This window comes from Mycteria americana, chromosome 12, assembly GCF_035582795.1.
Source record: "Mycteria americana isolate JAX WOST 10 ecotype Jacksonville Zoo and Gardens chromosome 12, USCA_MyAme_1.0, whole genome shotgun sequence".
NCBI classification, from domain to species: Eukaryota; Metazoa; Chordata; class Aves; order Ciconiiformes; family Ciconiidae; genus Mycteria; species Mycteria americana.
The window spans coordinates 20,074,878-20,092,130 of NC_134376.1; the positions used below are offsets into that span (position 1 = coordinate 20,074,878).

The 17,253-nt window shown below is 50.6% G+C and overlaps 1 protein-coding gene across 10 annotated transcripts in view; it reads left to right on the plus strand.

The window, feature by feature from the left end:
- The window catches only part of ROGDI (rogdi atypical leucine zipper), a 78,017-nt gene that overhangs the window by 12,468 nt on the left and 48,296 nt on the right, over nucleotides 1–17,253 (plus strand). For 2 of the 10 annotated variants that reach the window (XR_012777628.1, XR_012777627.1), the window contains exons 11-12: nucleotides 431–549; nucleotides 1,101–1,222. The exons of 2 other annotated variants lie outside the window; for them this stretch is intronic. Coding sequence is in view for 3 of the 8 variants with exons in the window: in XM_075515202.1 (XP_075371317.1) it covers nucleotides 431–543 (113 nt within the window). In the remaining 5 variants the exon portion in view is untranslated. Of the gene's footprint in view, nucleotides 1–430; nucleotides 1,360–17,253 lie in introns of those variants that run through there. 6 more of the 10 variants (XR_012777631.1, XR_012777630.1, XR_012777629.1 and 3 more) reach the window with 6 other exon arrangements.

A 17,253-nucleotide genomic window follows, 5' to 3' on the forward strand; every position in this document is an offset into this window, starting at 1 on the left:
TGGAGCCAGGGAGCTGGCTGGCACTGCCTAGCAGACAGCCATCTGGGATAAGTATAGTAGTGTGGCAGATGTGTTTGCTGAACTAGTGACTAGATAGAGAGGAGCAGGTAGACACTTCTGTGTTCTCAGTCATGAGCTGGATGTGAGGAAATGCCAGGGTGCTGGAGAGAAGGCACGGAGACCTCAGCAAGCTAGATTCCAGTAGACCAATGTTCAGTTCCGGCTCTGTAGCTGACCTGGCTGCCACCTTGAGCAAGTAACTTTGTGCTCCAAGCCTCTTCAGTGACAACAGCAGCAAATCTGCCCTTCTGCAGTGCAGTGCTGGAGTGTGTAATGCTGTAAAGCTCAATCTTCATGCACGCATTATGTGCTCTTTCTTCTATGGCCCAAGGGATACAGGAACTTACCTGCTTTTCTTCTTGCTTTCCAGATCTCTGTTTTCTCCAGTTACTGGAACTACAGGCCATATTAATTATCTGTGGAGTGTCCAAGTCCTTACAGTACTTCCAGTGTCTCCCTGTTTGTTTTCAACATGCCAGCTGAGTCCAGGTCAGCCTGAGCAGTGCTGTGGTTCACTACCATGTGGTTCTCCATAGGGTAGGGTCAGTGTATCCAGACACAACTTTAGTAGCCTTGTCTGGGACTGCTGCATAAGCAGGGCACCAAGCAATGCTGTGTGGCTGGTGAGAGCTTCCACCTGTCTTTGTTCTCATGTGGGTTGTGTGGTTTACACTTTCCAAGACTCTGATGAATTACACTAGTCCATTATAAGGGATGGGGAGCTGTGGACCACTCTCACTAACTGTATTTGCACACAGTGCTGTAACTAACTGCTGGACTGTGAGCTGGCTGGGAAGGGATGAAGACAGACTAATTTAACACACCATGAGAAGTGCAGGGCATGCTGCTCCATGTAGTGAAATATGTTGCTGTGATCTGGTCCAGCTATGGTTATGACCTGCCCTGAGCTTCTCCCTCTCCTATCTGTTCTGTCCATGCCCATGTTATTGATTCCCCTTTGGGGATATTCTTACTGGCTGCTGTTTGAACTCTTTTTTTTCCCTGGCATCAATGTGATAATATATTTCTTTTTTCCTAAGCCCTAGTTGGGCCAATTGGTTTTTTCCAGGTTTAGTATCTTGTTTTCACTGCCAGCTTTTGGAGCTGCCTTGGTACCTTGAGCACATCTGTGCAAGTGTCACATCCTGTCATTAAACCCCAAGTGAGTACCATGTTGTTACTACGATTTGCTGCCTACCTGTGGATGCTACAGTATGTAACTCATCCCTCCAGCCATTGATAACTGTGAAATAAAGATCCTCAGACCTGCCATGCTCCTGTGGACCGTCAGTGCTGAGAATGAAAGAGTATGAAAGATTATGTGCTCTCTTACAAGTGAGTGGCTGTTCTTAGTTATGCATGCTGGATTACTGTTTGACTTACTGGGAGGACAGTAGTGGTCTCTGAGGGCAGAGGTGGGCAGCTCTTCAAACGCTGGGCCTGGTTTGTGTAGCCTCAGCCCAGTGCTGTCTGAGACCTGAGTACTACCTGAAGTACTTTTCCAAACTTCCCTTGATGGTCATGTTTGGAAGACGCTGTAGGTACTGAGACTGGGTTGGGCTGGCTCATGGAGCTGGCTGTCACGTGATGAGGAAGCATCACCTGTCTCCTGCTTGGCTCCAGATAGCCCTGTCCAGCCCGTGTTTCTGGTGGCTTTCGTCACTGGAGTACCTTACCCAGGAACCTACACGTGTGCTGAGGTGAAGACTGCAGGCTCACCAAGGTCCCTACAAAACATCAGGGCCATTGGAGCCTATCTTGACAGCATGGTTGTCAAGAGCGCTGTGCTCAAAAGGAAGAGATCACAGAATCACAGAATGGTTGAGGTTGGAAGGGGACCACTGGGGTCTATCTGCTCCAATTCCCCTGCTCAGGCAGGGCCATCCAAAGCCAGTCTCCCAGGACCATGTACAGATGGCTTTTGAATAGCTCCAAGGATGGAGACTAGAGATAGATACGTTGCTTTGACACCCCCCCCCACCCCCTTCCTTTTCCTTCTGCATAGACCTCTGCTCTGGGCATGTGTGGCCTACCTTGTCTGCAGCCTCACTTTCTGTCCCTTTGTGAGGTTCCTGAGATCCTGAGTGGGTTAGTGCCAGCCTTGTTACTGCTGCAGCCTCCTCTGAGGAGTTGACACTCGGTGCTGTGCTTGGTTTAACGCATGCTAATATTACAGGTTGCAGGCAGTAAGAGAGCCTACAAATCAGTATCGGGCTGTGACTGATTAATGTGTTTGGTAGTAAGTAATGAAAGGCGGAAGGTAGAGAGGCCTGGATGGGCTGATGCAATAGCAGACTCATTACTGATTCCAGTCAATTAGTCTTATGACTAGCTGCGGTCTTGACCCTGGGTATGCGTTTACCAACCCTTGCTCTGTTCCAGACCATTCTCTGCTTAGAAGGTGATTGTGCATATGTGGAACTGCTCACCATTAACAGCTTCTTGGATGAGAGTATTTTTATAGTTGATAACCTCTCTGGAGCTGTCTGTGCTCTTCTTTAACACTCCCTGTGTGTGGAGGAGGCTCCTTTTTTAATTCACACTAGTGTGTGCAGTCCAATCAATGTTGCCACATCCTCTCCAACTCAGCTTCCTGCTGATAGGGATATAACATGCAACCCAGTGTGTATTTCCTTCTGATGGAAACAGTCGTCTTCAGTTCTGGAGGGCAGGAGTGTGCAAAATGGAATACCTGTCCTGATTCCAGCTCTGATGCACAGTGGCTGTGTCATGAGGACTGCTAGGTGGCAGTGGTAGCTGCTACGGGACACTGCCTAGGTTACTGTTACAGAAGAACAGGGTAACAGCAGGGTGGGTGGGATTCAACAGGAGAGGCTGGCCCAAAGCCCTGGGCTGGTAGCCTGTGATTTGAAAGATAAAACAAGGGTCCACCAATTAAAAGGCTTAACAGTCTCTCTCTCTTCCCCAGTAAGCCTCTGAGCACAGAAGAAAATTGACAAGGCCCTAAGGGCTCTGCTTTTGCAGCCCAGTGAGGTTGGTACTGGGGTAGCTACTGGCAGCGCACCCCTCCCCTTGCAAATGCAACTCAAACGTGCTGTGGGCCACAGTCTTTGGCAAGTGCTTGGCAGCACAAGGTGTGTGTGAAGTTTCGGCTGCTCTGCAATACTGCAAGGGCTTTTGATTGGTACATGCACTGATGAATGCTGCTGTGCAATTGGAGCAGAATGAAATAATCAGACTGTCTGCCTTTTCCTGGGCTGGGTTTTTATTCTCTTTTTTTAGCTTCCTTTTGGGGAAGCTATAGTTCTTATGAGCAAAGGTGCCACCTTTCCTGGTGGCACCTTTCTTTTTCCCTTTTGCCCCAGGAATCTCTACTTAGTCTTCAGGGGATAGAGGCCTGCTGCTTAGATCCACTGCCTGCCTGCTTTTGATGGGTCTAGCAGTTGAGTTGCTGCTGCCTGGATGCTGCTTGTTCTGGAACCACAGAAGACTCTGATCCACGGGCCTCTGCTGCTGAGCTTCTACATGCCCTTCGAAAAGGAATTAAGAGTTGCCTCCTAAGATGGAGAAGACACTTGCTGGGCATCTTTCAACAACAGCACTGCAGCAGGCTAATGACAGAGCAGAAGCACAGACTAAGAGAGCAATGAAGAAAGTTTATTTTATGGCTGCCTCTGGTCTATCTCATCTGAGCAGCTATTTCTGCATTGTCCACAGAGTAGCGACAGACAGCGAGCAGAATCCCATGCTACTCTTCCCAGCATCTCAGCACTGAGCAGACAAGGACGTCTCCTTGCTGAGCTCAGCTAAGGCTAAATGTTTGAAAAGATCAATAATTTTTTCCTGGAGTTGGAGTTGAAACTAAAGGTATTTGTGTGTGCTGATGCCAGTCTGCTCAAGTATTGCCACTGCCAGGACAATTGCTTGGAATTGCACCTAACATCCAGTTGCTTGGAATTGCACCTAACATCCCTGGCCTCATCCTGCCTTCCAGCTATCGGAAAGGGCATGTACCACCACTCCCATTCATGAGTAGGTGCTTTGCTGCCTTTCAGGGTGCCGCCTTCTGGAGCCGGTGTTCTAAGGACAGAATTGGACCTTTCTTGTTCTGTATGTGCCCCAGCAAAAAAGGCTCACCCTGCCCCGTCATGGGGTCAACCTATGGGGACACAGAGTATCACCCTAAAACAGAGGGGACTATACCAGTTGAAAACCTGGCTCCACCTGGGATTGTAAGGATGCTAGGTAAGGGGGTGATGCTTTTCAAATTGGAGGCATTGCTAATCTTCAGGATGAAGAACAAGCTTTATTTTTGGTGCCCCAAGCATCCTCTGCAAAGTCCATAGGGAGGAGGGAGCCACTGCTCCCTTGCACAGTTTGATCTTCACATGCTTTTGTGTCTCCTGGAAAGAGTGAGGCAGTTTCTAAAGTTGATGTAGCGCATAAAGGAAGCTGGGTCACTGACGATATGCTCCAAATGTCTCTGCAGGGACTGAAAGGGTTCCCAGAAGCTGTGGCTGTGCTTTGAAGCACCTTCAGAGCCCTGTGCTGCCTCTTTTAATGGATGTTCACAGCCCAGGACAGTGCTATGCTTTGCTTTCAGTCCTGCTGGAAATTAAGCCTGAATGGAAGGGCCCAAAACCCTGAAAAGAAGCATAGCTGAGCCTCCCATTCAGTCATCCCAGAAGGGACCTTAGCGTTAGGATGCTCCACAGCGTGTTTTGATGATCAGCAAGGGTGAGCTTGGAAAAGGATCCCAGCCTCTAGCCAGAGGGAAACAATAGTTTATCCTACTTTCTCCTTGCCCTCCCTCCCTGGCGGTTCCCATGGCTGCTGGCTCTGCATGGGGGAGCACCTGTTCTCCACTTTGGCTGCAGTAGCTGAGGATGATCTGTGGCTTGTAGCTGAAAAGTCTGCATTAGGGTACTGTATCTTACAGGGATTGTGGAGTGGGCTGACTCAAGTGGGTGTATTGGCCTAGGATGGCATTGCAGGTACCGTGCAAGGGGTTTGCATTCATCCGCGTACAGAGAATAGGAAGGGTAGTTGCTGAGGTTGTAGAGGAGGATGGAAGTGGCTGGGCAGCTCTTGGCACTCAAGGTGAAGATAGAGTCTGATTTGTAGGTGCAGCAGAGGGCAGAAGCAGGAAGAGTCGTTCTGTCCAGCTGTGAGGTGGGGGGCGTTTAGGGCTCCATTGCCAGGTTGTCTATGCCCTCTTTTCTTCTGGGAATCTAGTTGTTTTGGAAAAGGATGTGTCATTGTAAAGAGGAGGGGAAGGAGTTTCATGCACATGCATGAACACACAAATTAAAATAGTTTCCATGCTTTGTCTGTGCTCAAGCCCAGGTACTACTTGCCTCCCCCAGAACAGTGCAAAGGTCCTGGGCACGTCTGTGCCTGCTCAAGCACATGCAACCTGCTTTCTCTTCCCCATCACCTTCCCTGTATAAACGTTCCCCCTTGGTGGCTGGGCTGTATTTCTCCTAAGACATGAGTGTGTCTCTCAGGGGGGAGCAGGGTCTGTCCAGTGCTCTGCCTGCTTTCCTCCCCTGCCCCCTCATTTCAACAAGCAACACAGATACTGCAGAGCAGGCCTCAGCCTTGGGAGCTCCTGTGTGTCCCAGGTCATTCTTGGGGGAGCAGGCTGAGTTTTATCATCTTGCCTTGTTTTGGGGAGTCGCAGCAGCAGCAGTGGATAAGCACCAGGAGCAGCAGCAGAAGCTCAGTCCCTGGAGACAAGTGAGCAGTTACATCAGCATCAGCCTCTATATCTCCTTGTTAGCACCCCGCATTTCAGCAAGTACCCTCTTGGCTGTCTGCTCCCTTTTTCGGCAACCCCACAAACACCATCTGAGCCCAGGCTGGTCGGAACTGTGGTAGCGTTAGGCAAGGTGATGGCATGGTTATGAAAGTGGTCTTGCAACCAGGGGAGGTTACACAGGGAATGTTTCCTCTGGGCCCCTGTATCTTTGCTGCCCTTGCCTGCTGAATGTAAATGGAGTGGCCACACTGCCGTTCTTCCTCCAGGGCTGTGCTGCTGGGGGGCTGCATGAGTTGCTGGGATTAGGGCAGCTGCCTGCTGAGCCCAGCACCGAGAGAAGCTGTCTAGCACATGCCTCGTGCTGAGCTATGCACTCACCCATGAAGATGAAGAAGATGGCAAAGGCAGAAGATGGCAAAGGTCCCACTCAGTCTCAAAGAACCTTTTTCTTGTCAGCCAGCTCAGGAAGTCATGGATCTCATTTTCTAGGTCTAGGCTTTGGCTCGTTGTCCCAATTTCTGCTCAGAGCTTTATCCAGGTGGCTGACCTGTGGACCTGCTGGGCAGCAAGACAGCCCCTGCTAGCGGGGAGGACTGGAAGAGAAATGCAGCCATGCGCTGCTGGTCCTTCACCAGAGGATGCAGGCCATTGCCTGGGGACAGGGTGACCCTTCTAACCCTGACGGCGAGCCTTCACTTAGGGCTGGCCTTGCAGCGTGGGGAACACTGTGCCCAGGCTAGAGCAGGAGCTTGGCAAGACTTCTTCTGTCAGGAAAAAGCTGCCCTCATTTCATGCAACTGCTGTAGATGCAGGCTGTCGAGTCAGTGTGGCACCCTGGTCTCCTCCGCAGGCCCGGTTAGCAGGAGGGAGAAGTGGGACCCAGCCTGCAGAGCTGGGCAGGTGCATGGCAATGGGAAGGGCTTCCAGCTTTTCGGAAGCCTCTGCTGCAGGAGGAGTGGGTGGAGAAGGCAGCAAGGAGGTACCAACTCCTGCCCCGTGGCTGCCGGGGCAGTGGGGCACTGCCTGCAGGGAGGAGAGAGAGAGCAGGCGAGCGAGGCCTTGGCTTGAGGTTCCCTGGCCCGACACCTCAGAGCGAGGGGTGGGCCGTGCCTGGGGCACCCAGGAGGAGAAGGCAATGTCCCGGGGCTGCAGTTAGGCCCTGCCCTTGCTCCCTCCCTCCCAGTCGCACTTCCCTGATAGCCATGTCTGGCCTTACCCTGCGGCCTGTGCGCTAGCTCTGCCCCATGTCCCCTTCCCAGGGCAGAGCTGGCTGCCATGGCCCGGCCCCCACCTCGTCCCCAGATAGCACCTACCACCAGGCAGGGAGGCTCGGGCTGGCAGGGGAGCAGCAGGAGAAAACCTCTTCTAACCTCTTCTGGCAGCCGTGTGGCGCTCAGGGTAAGGGCAGCTCCAGGGCCTGGCTTCCCGGCTGTGTGGATGTGGTGCCAGCCCTGTGGGGAGGTGGATCCCCAGCCCTCCCGCAGGGGGTCAAAGGCTTCCCAGCCCAGCTTGCTTCCTGGCTCAGCCCTGAGGAGAAGGGAGCCTGATGCCAGGCCTGTCTTGGCCCCATGGCAGCAACCCAAAAGGTGGCCCTTTCCCTGGGATCAAGGTGTCCATGCCCAGTCCCTCAGCCATAGGCATGGTCAGGAGTGACAGGGTGAGCTGGGAGCCCAGGAGGGGATGAAGGGGATGCCCAGCTCTGTGGCAGTGCTCTCCTGTGGTGCATTGTGGTGCAGGGAGGAACAGGAAGGCTTGCAGCCATGCTGGGGGGCTGTGGGGTTGTGGCCCTGGAGAGCCGTTCACAGGTGGGGTCACAGGCAGCATGTGGGGTCCCCCATTGCGCTGCCCTTCTCCAAGCACACAGGGCAGTCCCTGTGGGTTCCGGAGGAGCTACTCCAGAAGAAAACCTCTCCAGCCCAGCACTCAGCTTCCTCCCACAGTGGTGCCTGGGCTCCCTGTTCATGTGGCTCCAGGCCCCTCTGCTCCACCTGGCCTCCAGATGCTCCTGCCTTGCTTTCCTCTGCTCAGACTGTGGGACTGGAAGGGCTGAGATGTGCCAGATCCACAACATCCATGCAGAGAAGCAAAAGGTATCATGTTAGTGAAAGGGAATCAGAAAGTGGAAAGTGACTGAACCATAAGGCACACTTACTTCCGTTGTCTCATCTGAGTGAAATGGAAGAGCAACACAACTGACTGAAAGAAATGGAATACTGAAAATTTATTTTCCACAAGTTGTTCATAACAACAGTTAAAAAATGAACAGTCCTATTAGCTTGAGGTAAATCATTTAACTACCCTATTGTAGAATGAGCCTATTTTTTTCTGAATTATGATCATTTTTTAAACTGGTAGTCCTGTGAGGAGCAGGGAGTTGGACCTGATGATCCTTACAGATCCCTTCCAGCTTTTGAGATATTCTGTGAGTCTATGTAGTTCAGGTGTGCATCGTGTGATCATGCCTGCTCTTCATCTCGCAAGCTGTGAAACAGCATAGCCCTCCTGCATAGGTCCTGCGAGGATGTGTCACCACTGGCCTGTCTTAATTTCCCTTTATGTGGTTGCATCTTATTTGCTTTCCCTTTTTCTTGCTGAATTCACTTCTACATAAAGGGATTGTAGCTGCACTCACACTCCTTATGTAAGGATGTCCGTGTGTATATGCCAAGGGGCAGCAAATCCCTGATGACCTAAAAATGATCTTTCAGGTCCTTGTGATTATTGACCAGGCACATGGTCTTAAAGAAGAGTCTTTCAGAGGATGCTGCAGTGGTGGATAACCCCCCTACCCGGGTCGGTGGGTGCGTGCCTGCCAGGGCAGGTCCCTGGGAGCCAGCTGAGGAAGGGGGCACAGACAGCAGAGCTTACCTTATCCCTGGCCTGTCAGCAAACCAGCCCCTCTCCTGGGGCGTGATTTTGGCGTGATTTTTTTGGATGCGCATCCCAGGCAGCTGGAGATGGATGGCACACTCCTCAGGAAAGCAGCATGGGGTCAGAACAGCTCTGGTGCCATGGAAGTGCAAGCGGGATGATACTTCCCAGCAGTGTGTGCTGGTTTGGTGCCGATGGGGAGAGGCACCCAGGGGGTCTGCCTGCCTACCGTAGAGCTGAGTGCTGGCAGCTGCAACTGCCTGGGCACAGTCTCCCATGATGCCTGGGATGGGGTCTGTGCCTCCTCATAGAAAGCCTGGGGACTGAGACAAGGATTTTGCTCACATACACTCCAGGCTTGACAGTGCTTGTGTTATCTGAAATGGCAGCAAACAAGCTGATTTGACAGTTGGGTTTTTGCTCCATAGAGTCACAGTGAAGTGTAGTTTCACGCCTGTCTGGTCCCATCTCCCTCATCCTCAGCAGGAGGGAGGAGGTGGTGCAGGGGTTGATGCATGGCCTCCTGCTTCTGAGGGCGACTTGCTTGGCAGAGCCAATGCCCAGGTCTCAAGGTTTTTGCTCTAACAAAACCTGCTATTCTAACTTTGCTCTGCTATTCTTTCTAGCATCCCCCATTTTCAGGACCTGACTCTCATTCCTGGGCTGAGGCACTGGGGAGGGAAACCTTGGTTTGTTGCTCATTTCCAGGAGACTGTCCCTACTTGCTTCTTGTAGAGCAGTCCAGTGGATGGAGGCATCATGGCAGGGCTGTGTAATCAGCTTCGGGATACAGGGGAGGATGCATGTGGGTTCCTGGGGACTGGAGCTAGGAAGAGCCCAGTATACCGTGCTCCCAGGGAGCATCAATCAGCAACAGACCTGTGCACGAGGCACCCTGCTGGCATCAGAAGGAGAGAGGTGGGGGTCTGAGATGTGTGTTGGCTTTGTCCCTCTAAAAATTCAATCCTGGCAGAATACATGAATCCATAGGTGCTCATCCTGAATATGACAGTGCTGGGCCAGATCCTTAATCTATGGCTTAGACAGGAGGGAGCTACTGGCGTTTCAGCAAGCCAAGAAGGCAGTGTTAAAGTAATGGAAGAGCTGGGTCAAGAGGGAAGGCCCACTGCCAAGCCTGGCAAGAGTGCTTGGGTGTCTGGAGCTTTTTGGGGCAGCTGGTGAGAGGCAGTGTCTGTTTGGGTGGGGGATGCTCTGACAGAGCATGTACTAGGTAAAGTATTAGGCATTGATTTCTTGCTTCTATGGTTTGAAAATCCCTACCTGCCTTCTATTTTTAATAAAGCACACCTGTTTCCAGAGACTCTGACTCAAGAGAATTATTAGTGTTCAAAAGGACTAGGGAATGTTAACAAGACCTTACAAGCCCCCATGTGAAGTGGGTAGGGGACTGTTATGGGTGCTATGTTGATGATATTATTGCTGCTATTTTTTTGTTAAGAGAGAAGCTGAGGAACAATGAAGATCCTTGGTGCATGCTTGGAGTGGGAGAGGCTCTGTTGGAGAGGCTCAGACCTCAGCACGATAAGATTTCTTTGCTGTCCAGTGATCTGGAAGGATTGCTGGCTGGTCCTGCTGCTGTCCTCGTGTTAACAGGCAGGGGAGCCCTGTGCAGTGGGGCGAGGCTGTGTGTAGATGTGGTGCTGAGTCCTCAAAAGCTTGGGTAGTCTTCTAGGTCCTGCCTGTGTCTGGGGAGGTCTGAAAAAGAGATAGATGCACCATTCCACAAGGACCCACAGACTAATATTCCTTTCCACGAGCCAGGAGCTGCGGTGAAGCCAGAGGGGATAGGAATGCTTCAGAACCAGGTACCCTGCACTTTTCATCCGGAGACTCACTGAATGTGCCTCCTTTGTTGGTCCTTGCAATTTATACCCAGATGGCTGCTTGCTGTGGCAGCCATAGTCTCCTAACCACCTGCTCTCCACTGCAGGTCCCTCAATTACACCATTCCCAAAACGTGGTGGGCTGGAATCCCCTGGAGACATCCACTTCCTCCCTGGATTTGGGCAATGGGGGGGAAGATCTCATTGGTTGGCCTCGGCTGCACAGTGAGAATTGAGTTTTCCCTGTCTCCACCTCCTCCTGCCACCTGCTCTGGTGACATCCTTCCCCATGGGGAAATCATTGGCAGAAGCAAGAGCACAGTTTTGCCTGTGCTACACTTGCTGCAGGGAACTTTGCTGTGTGTCCCACAGGGTGGTATCACCCTTGTCCCTGCTGCAGGCTGTCACCAGGCTGCCAAGGACACCATCACCCTGGGGGAGGGAGCATGGGGGCTGCAGCTGAAATCTGGTGCTTCGTGTCTACCTGGGGTAAGATCTGGGGGGAAATTTTGTCCCATCTGGGATAAGGAGAACTTCCACAGTATCGATACAAATCTTTCTGCACAGAGCAAGAGTTCTATGCAGAACTCATGGTCTGTCATGGATAAGGATGTATTGCATAGATGTAAAAGCTTGCCTTCTCTGTCCAGGATGTGTATGGGTGCACATGGAGCCTGTCCCTTTGCTGTCCTCTCAGTGGTTCATTGCATACGTGCAACACCCTAGGAGCAGGGAGCACCTAGGTGCGCAGGAGAACACAGGCACCCATGTGGTGTATTTGAGGTGGGATACACAACCAGTTCTGTTTGCCGGTAATCTCTGCAGAAGGTGGAATTGCTTGTCCTGATTGCTGTGAACAGCGGGACGTACAATGTGTCCCTGCTTCTCTCTCCTATAGTCTAATTAGAGCCAAATCCCACCACCACTCAAATCATGGTGTCAGAATGGAAGCATTTTCAGTCAACTCAGGCAAATGAATATTTTGCCTCTCTGCTTCTTATCAGCAGGGTCCACAATTCACTTGAAAGATATTCATGTGCGCTGATTCATTGCCCAGAGACAGGAATGACATTTATGTCTCGTTGTTGGGCTGCTGTTTGTGAGAGCTGGGATGAGGGCAGGACACCAGAGGAGACTGGCTGGATAAATTTGCCCACATGGCCAGTTAGATGACTGAGTGCATTTACAGGCAGATAGAAAGTTAGCTGGGGTGATTGAAAGCTTGAATGGGCGAGAGGTAAAACGCTGCATTTATTTGCTGAGTGGCTAGAAAGGTGCAAATAGACATGAGGAAGAACTAGGTTAAGCAGCTGGTGAAAATGGAGAGATTGTGCCTTACATGTCTCTGGGTGCAAAAATGATTTGTGGTCCTAGAGAAAACAGTCTCCAAAATGCTGGGGCCATTGTGGGAGGTGGTCCTTGGCTCTTGAGCACCAAAATCACTCACCATCTTGCTGCATCTCCCCACTATGCTCATTCTGCTCCCCCCTTGCTGCATTCCCACTGCTGGTCCAGCTGCTCTCACTGTCCCTGAGCTCCCCTCTTCCTCACTAAACTTTGGGACTGCGACACCCTCTTGCTGGGCACCCCTGGGAGGGCATGGTGTGCTTTCAGCAGCTATGACTGCTGGGTGTTTGGAAGTGCAAGATAGATGTGAGAGTAATTTCTCCTTCTTTAAATAGATCTCCAGGCTCTGTGTACTTTGTAGTGGTGTGAGTGATGCCGCTCAGGTTATCAGCATGATCAGCCCACAGATTTGGGAGTCAAATCCCATGTAGGGAGTCAGATCATGAGTGAAGGACACAGGGAAGGAATACACACACTCATACCAATGCATGCGAGGGACCAAGGGAGCCACTTGGTGACTTTCTGCTCAGGTGAGCTGCCCATCAGAGGGTATTTCTGGCCTTAAGTTCACCCCAGAGAGACTGGGCAGTCAGACAGCATGCCCTGCTCCTCTGCAAACCTAGGATTGCACAAGCTCCTGCAAGCCCCATCACTGGGGCTGACCTTTAGCTTTTCTTTGAGAAAGCTTTTGACCTGAGCTCAAACATTTCCACTGTTGGGATGGAGGTTTTGCTGCCAATCGTAACGACTATCATCTTGCCTGGTAAAAGAAATGCATGCTTTGGTTCCAGCCTGAGTGTGTGAGATCCCAGCCTGCAAATGGGGCTTCTCTTTTTTTTTTTTAGCACAACAAGGCAATATTCAGGTGGATTGAAATGCCAAAATGCTTGCCGTCTCCCAGGCTGCCAAACAAGATGGGTGATGAAGGATCCCACATCACTAGCGGTACTCACTCAGCAATGATTCTCCCTTTCTAGCTGTGGTTTGTGGGACAGACATTTTAACGGGGTTTTAACCCACTTAGTGTGCATTATTCTGATTTTGTCTTGTTCTTGTGTGTTAATCAAGCATTCAGGCATGGTCTGGTAGACAGTGCCAATCAAAGTGGGGTTATAGAAAATAGCTCTCATCAAAGTCACTTGATATTTTTCAATGCAAGTGGATATTTTATGTAAGAAGACATGTGTAAAAGCTCTGTCCTACGATCACGTGACACATTAATTAATGAATCCATTTCAGCTTTTCCATTATTTTCCTGAGTTGGCATCAGGCTGATGGCTGTATAGTTACCTGCATCTTCCTGGTTCCTTTTGCAAATCTCTCTGCCAGCCCTGAGACCTTCCGAAGAATTTGAAGATTTACTGAAAGCCAGTGTTGGCTGGCCTGACAGTTCCTAGAAAATTTAGATGCAAGTTTTCTGGTTCTGCTGTTCCTGGGGTTTCTGTTGATTGCCAAGTTTCATTACTGCTGGGGAGTATTTCAGCATCCCGTGATAGGAACACGTTATCTCCTCTTGCCAAGAGGGAACAGAAATATTCATTAACTCTTCTATCCTGTCTGTGCTAGTATTGCAGCTCCTCAAGGTACTTCTGTTGGTTATAGCAATCTCCTTCCTTCCCTTATAAGTTTTCTAGCTTTGGTTATTTATTATGCATTGACTGGGGAGCAGTTCATTCTTAACTGCTTTAATTTTCTCTCCTAACCAATCTGTTTTGTGGATTGTTTTCTTTCCCCTTGGTTTTTCATGTTTCCTCAGGTAGTCTCCTTTCTTAACTGTGGAACTGTGTATTTTTTAGCCAACAGTAAAACATCCTGAAAAAAAAAATCTAATTATTATATTTTTCTGTTTCAGTTCTTTCCCTCTGTCGATCTGGTGCCTGTAAGGACTCTCTGTGCAGAGGAAATGAGTGGTGTCTTCTGGTTATACATCTAACTACATTTAACTTTTTCTGCTGCACTGTAATAAATATACTCACCTCACACTTCTGCACACCAAAGTGATTGACAGGTCTTCTAAGACTGAACGCTGGTCTGTCAAGCTTAAGTGTGATATATAATCTGCTCATGCAGTGCTTTAATTTAGGAAACTATCTTTGCCTGTTCTTAGAAAGTCCAGGGATATTTGACTTCTAGCAGGCAGAGCATGTTAGCATTGCCACTCAGAGCAGAAATTTCCTGTCATGCAGTGGCTGTTTCAGGTATTGGCAAGACAGGGGGATTCACAGATGCATGTGTTAAATACTGCTCAAGAATCTCCTGTTCACTCTGCTTTAAATTAATCAGAGGAAAAGACATCTTGGAAAATCCAGTTCTCCCAGCAAAGTCCCTCGCAAGCCAGCCGGGATGAGGTGCTGGAGAGCTGCAATCCCATGCCGGTCCTTGCCCAGGATCAGCAATTGCCCCAAGGCCAGGACACTGCTGCTCCTGAGTGGTTTTAGGGTTTGTGTCACTGGGACTAGGGGATGACCAGTTGCTGAGCAGTCTCATTTCACTTTTGCTTGCAGGAGCCGGTGTGTTGGTTTGCTTGCTCTCTGCCATTAGCTGGTGCTGCAGTTAATTCACAAACCCATTCCCCTTGGGGCTGGATGTGGTTGCGCTCTGCACCTGCCTGATGCTCTCTCTTTGGGCAAACATGCTGACTTTTGCTGGAGCAGAGCTCAGCAGCAAGGGCTGTTCCCCACTTGCTCCAGAGCTAGCCAGGGATGGGAGCGTGCTCTGCTCTCTCTGACAGCACCTGCTCGGGGGGCTGCTATGCTCAGGATCTCCACCAGCAGAGCTGGATCCCCTTGCTTCCCTCAGCTCCGTATCCATCCCTTTGCTCCCTATATATATATATAGGGAAAGCCTAGTGGTGGAAAAACCAGGAAAGGCAGCTGCAAACACTGTAATGACCTGAGTGGTGCTGAGGTAGTGGTGCCATGGGGCGCTGCTGGAAGGATCTTGGCATCTGCTGGTGGAGGCTCTCAAAGGACATGCCTGCCCTCTTTCGTTCCAGAAGGAAGCACAGTGTTTGTGTGCTGCAGCATGGCCAGTAAAATACAAGGTAAAGCTGGGCAGTCTTGAACTAAACCCCTGGTTTCCACTTCCTTCCTTGCTGGGGAGCTCTGCCTGCGCTGCACTGCTGAGGGATCTCCGGGGGAGAGGATGCACAGCCCTTGCTGGGAGGCTCTCTGTCCTGAGTGGTGTAGCATGGGAGGAGGTAATGGACCCATGACACTGCCTGTCCCTGTCTGGGGTACAGAGGAGAGCTCTGCATTGCTACAGGTAAGCCTTAAACCTTTCGAGTGATGACTGTAGATATTGTGGTCCCCTTCTTGGGAAAGGTGATGCATTGATATAACCTCTGAATGCAGAGCAGCCCTCTGGCAAGCTTTTACAAGCTCATCCATGAGCAGTAGGGCTCAAGAGCTTGCAGGAGGAGTGTGGAGGTAGATTTGGCCTGTAACTTTGTCTTAGTTGTCCTAGGGCTGCATTGTTTTAGGTCTTGTTTTGTTTTTCCCCCTCCCCAAAAGAGTCCAAAGTGTAGTTTGCTATTACCTGGGAAACTCCTGTGGTCGCTGAGTAGGTGGAACCTGGAAGGACTTATACTGTGAGTACCTGCAGTCCTGAAAATCCTGTACCCTGTACCCTTTCTGCCTTAACTTTGCTTCACTTGGGGAGATGTTTGCAAAGCCCTGTGGGGCTGAATGACAGATGCTGCCTTCTGGAGGAAGGTAGCTGTGATCCCAAAGGAGCCCTGGGGCAGTGGAACATTCTGAGCTAATGGGGATGCTCTCTCTCAGAGGACTTGACTAGTAACAGGCTCTGTGGAGCAAGTGGGGTGGGCTGCATCAGAGTGACTTGTGGGCAAGCTGGTGCTTGTTGGCATTGATGCATGGTGAAGGTAGAGGTTCCCATCCCAAGAAGTATTTGTGTCACTGGAAGGAAACAGCTCTGTCCTATGCCACTAACTTGTCTTAAGCAAGTCAAGGGGATGCTGCTGCTTTTAAGCCTGGTCAAGCAGCTGGTCCACTGGGTCTGTCTGCCTGAAGACAATAAACAGGCCTGATCCAGCACTTACAGGAGCTAAGGGGACTCTTCCTATCAAGGGGGAAGATGTAAAAAAGTACATTTAACCCTGTGGTCAATGCAGCAGCTGAGATCTTCTGAGGAGAGTCTCAAGTCCCTGAGCTGAGATGGTTCTGTGGGGCTGGGGGTTGCACAAGGGTAGGTGCTGCTTTCAGCTCATAGCTCTTCTCCAGGGAGAAAGGAAGAGCTTTCTCTCCTTGGCCTCTCTAAGGAGCATCAGGAGGTCTGACTTTCATATGCATATATCTGTCAACATCAGCCCTCAAATCAAGCTCGGAAGTTGGTCAGAGTGACCAAGGGCCTTTGGGGAAATACAAGTTGTATGTCAGGGAGCAAGGCAGCACTTCTGAACAGCTAAAATAGGGTTTTGAGCATGTGGTTTTAAGTCCCAGCTCTTCTGTGGCAATCTCTTTTGCATCTCTGGGCCTTCTTCCCACCTCAAAGGCATAGCTTGTCCTTGCTGAGAGCTGGTTTTGATGGTGCAGTTCTTCAGCCTATGGCAGAAGGGTGACGGAAACCATTGAAGTGTAGTTTTCCCTGGTGAGAGCAAACCTGTGCTCCTGGCTGGATCTCCTGCTCTGCAGAGATGTTTGCTGCTCCTTGCGTTTGAGGGCCAAGGAGAGCCTTCAGGAGCATGCTGTCAGGTAGTCTGAGCATTGCCAAGCCATGGTGTTCAAGTGGGATCGCTCCTTCTCTGCACCGGGTCCTGTGCACAACGGCAGCAGCTCGTGGTGGAGTCAAGGCTCAGGGGAGAAACTCATGTTGTTTTAACTATGTGCATTTAGGTCTTCCTCTGCTTTAGAATCATCTCTCTCCAGGAAAGCTGTTTCATTAAAATCATCAAGGAAAGGATGCAAGCGGCTTCATTTAAAACAGCACCAAACATTTTGGAAAAATTTAAGCCAAGATCGACTTATTCTAGATTTAGCTATTGGCTGGGGCAACAGCCAGCTGGGAGTCATTAGTACAAGCAGGAAGGACATGGGTAGGTGTTGTGGGCAGGAAGCTGTACAGGACACAGTGCCAGGATTTTGCTGTCTAGCACAAAGTCAGGATGAACACTTCATTAGAAGCAAGCTGTGTAATGTTCTAATATTAGCAAATCTGCAAACAGCTTGCTCTGTCTGCAGCCTTTGTGCAGGCTGTGCTCCAGCACGGCATCCATGTGTCTGACTGCGCTGGGGGCTGTGTGCCAGGCTGGGAGTGCAGGGGTCTGAGCTGCCGCTAACAGAGGTCCCTTCAGTGTGGGGCTGTGCTAAGGGGTGCAGTCCCTTTGCTCAGACATCCAGTGGGTGGTTTTCAGAGGCAGTGGCACTGGCAGGTACTGGGGAGATGTGACGT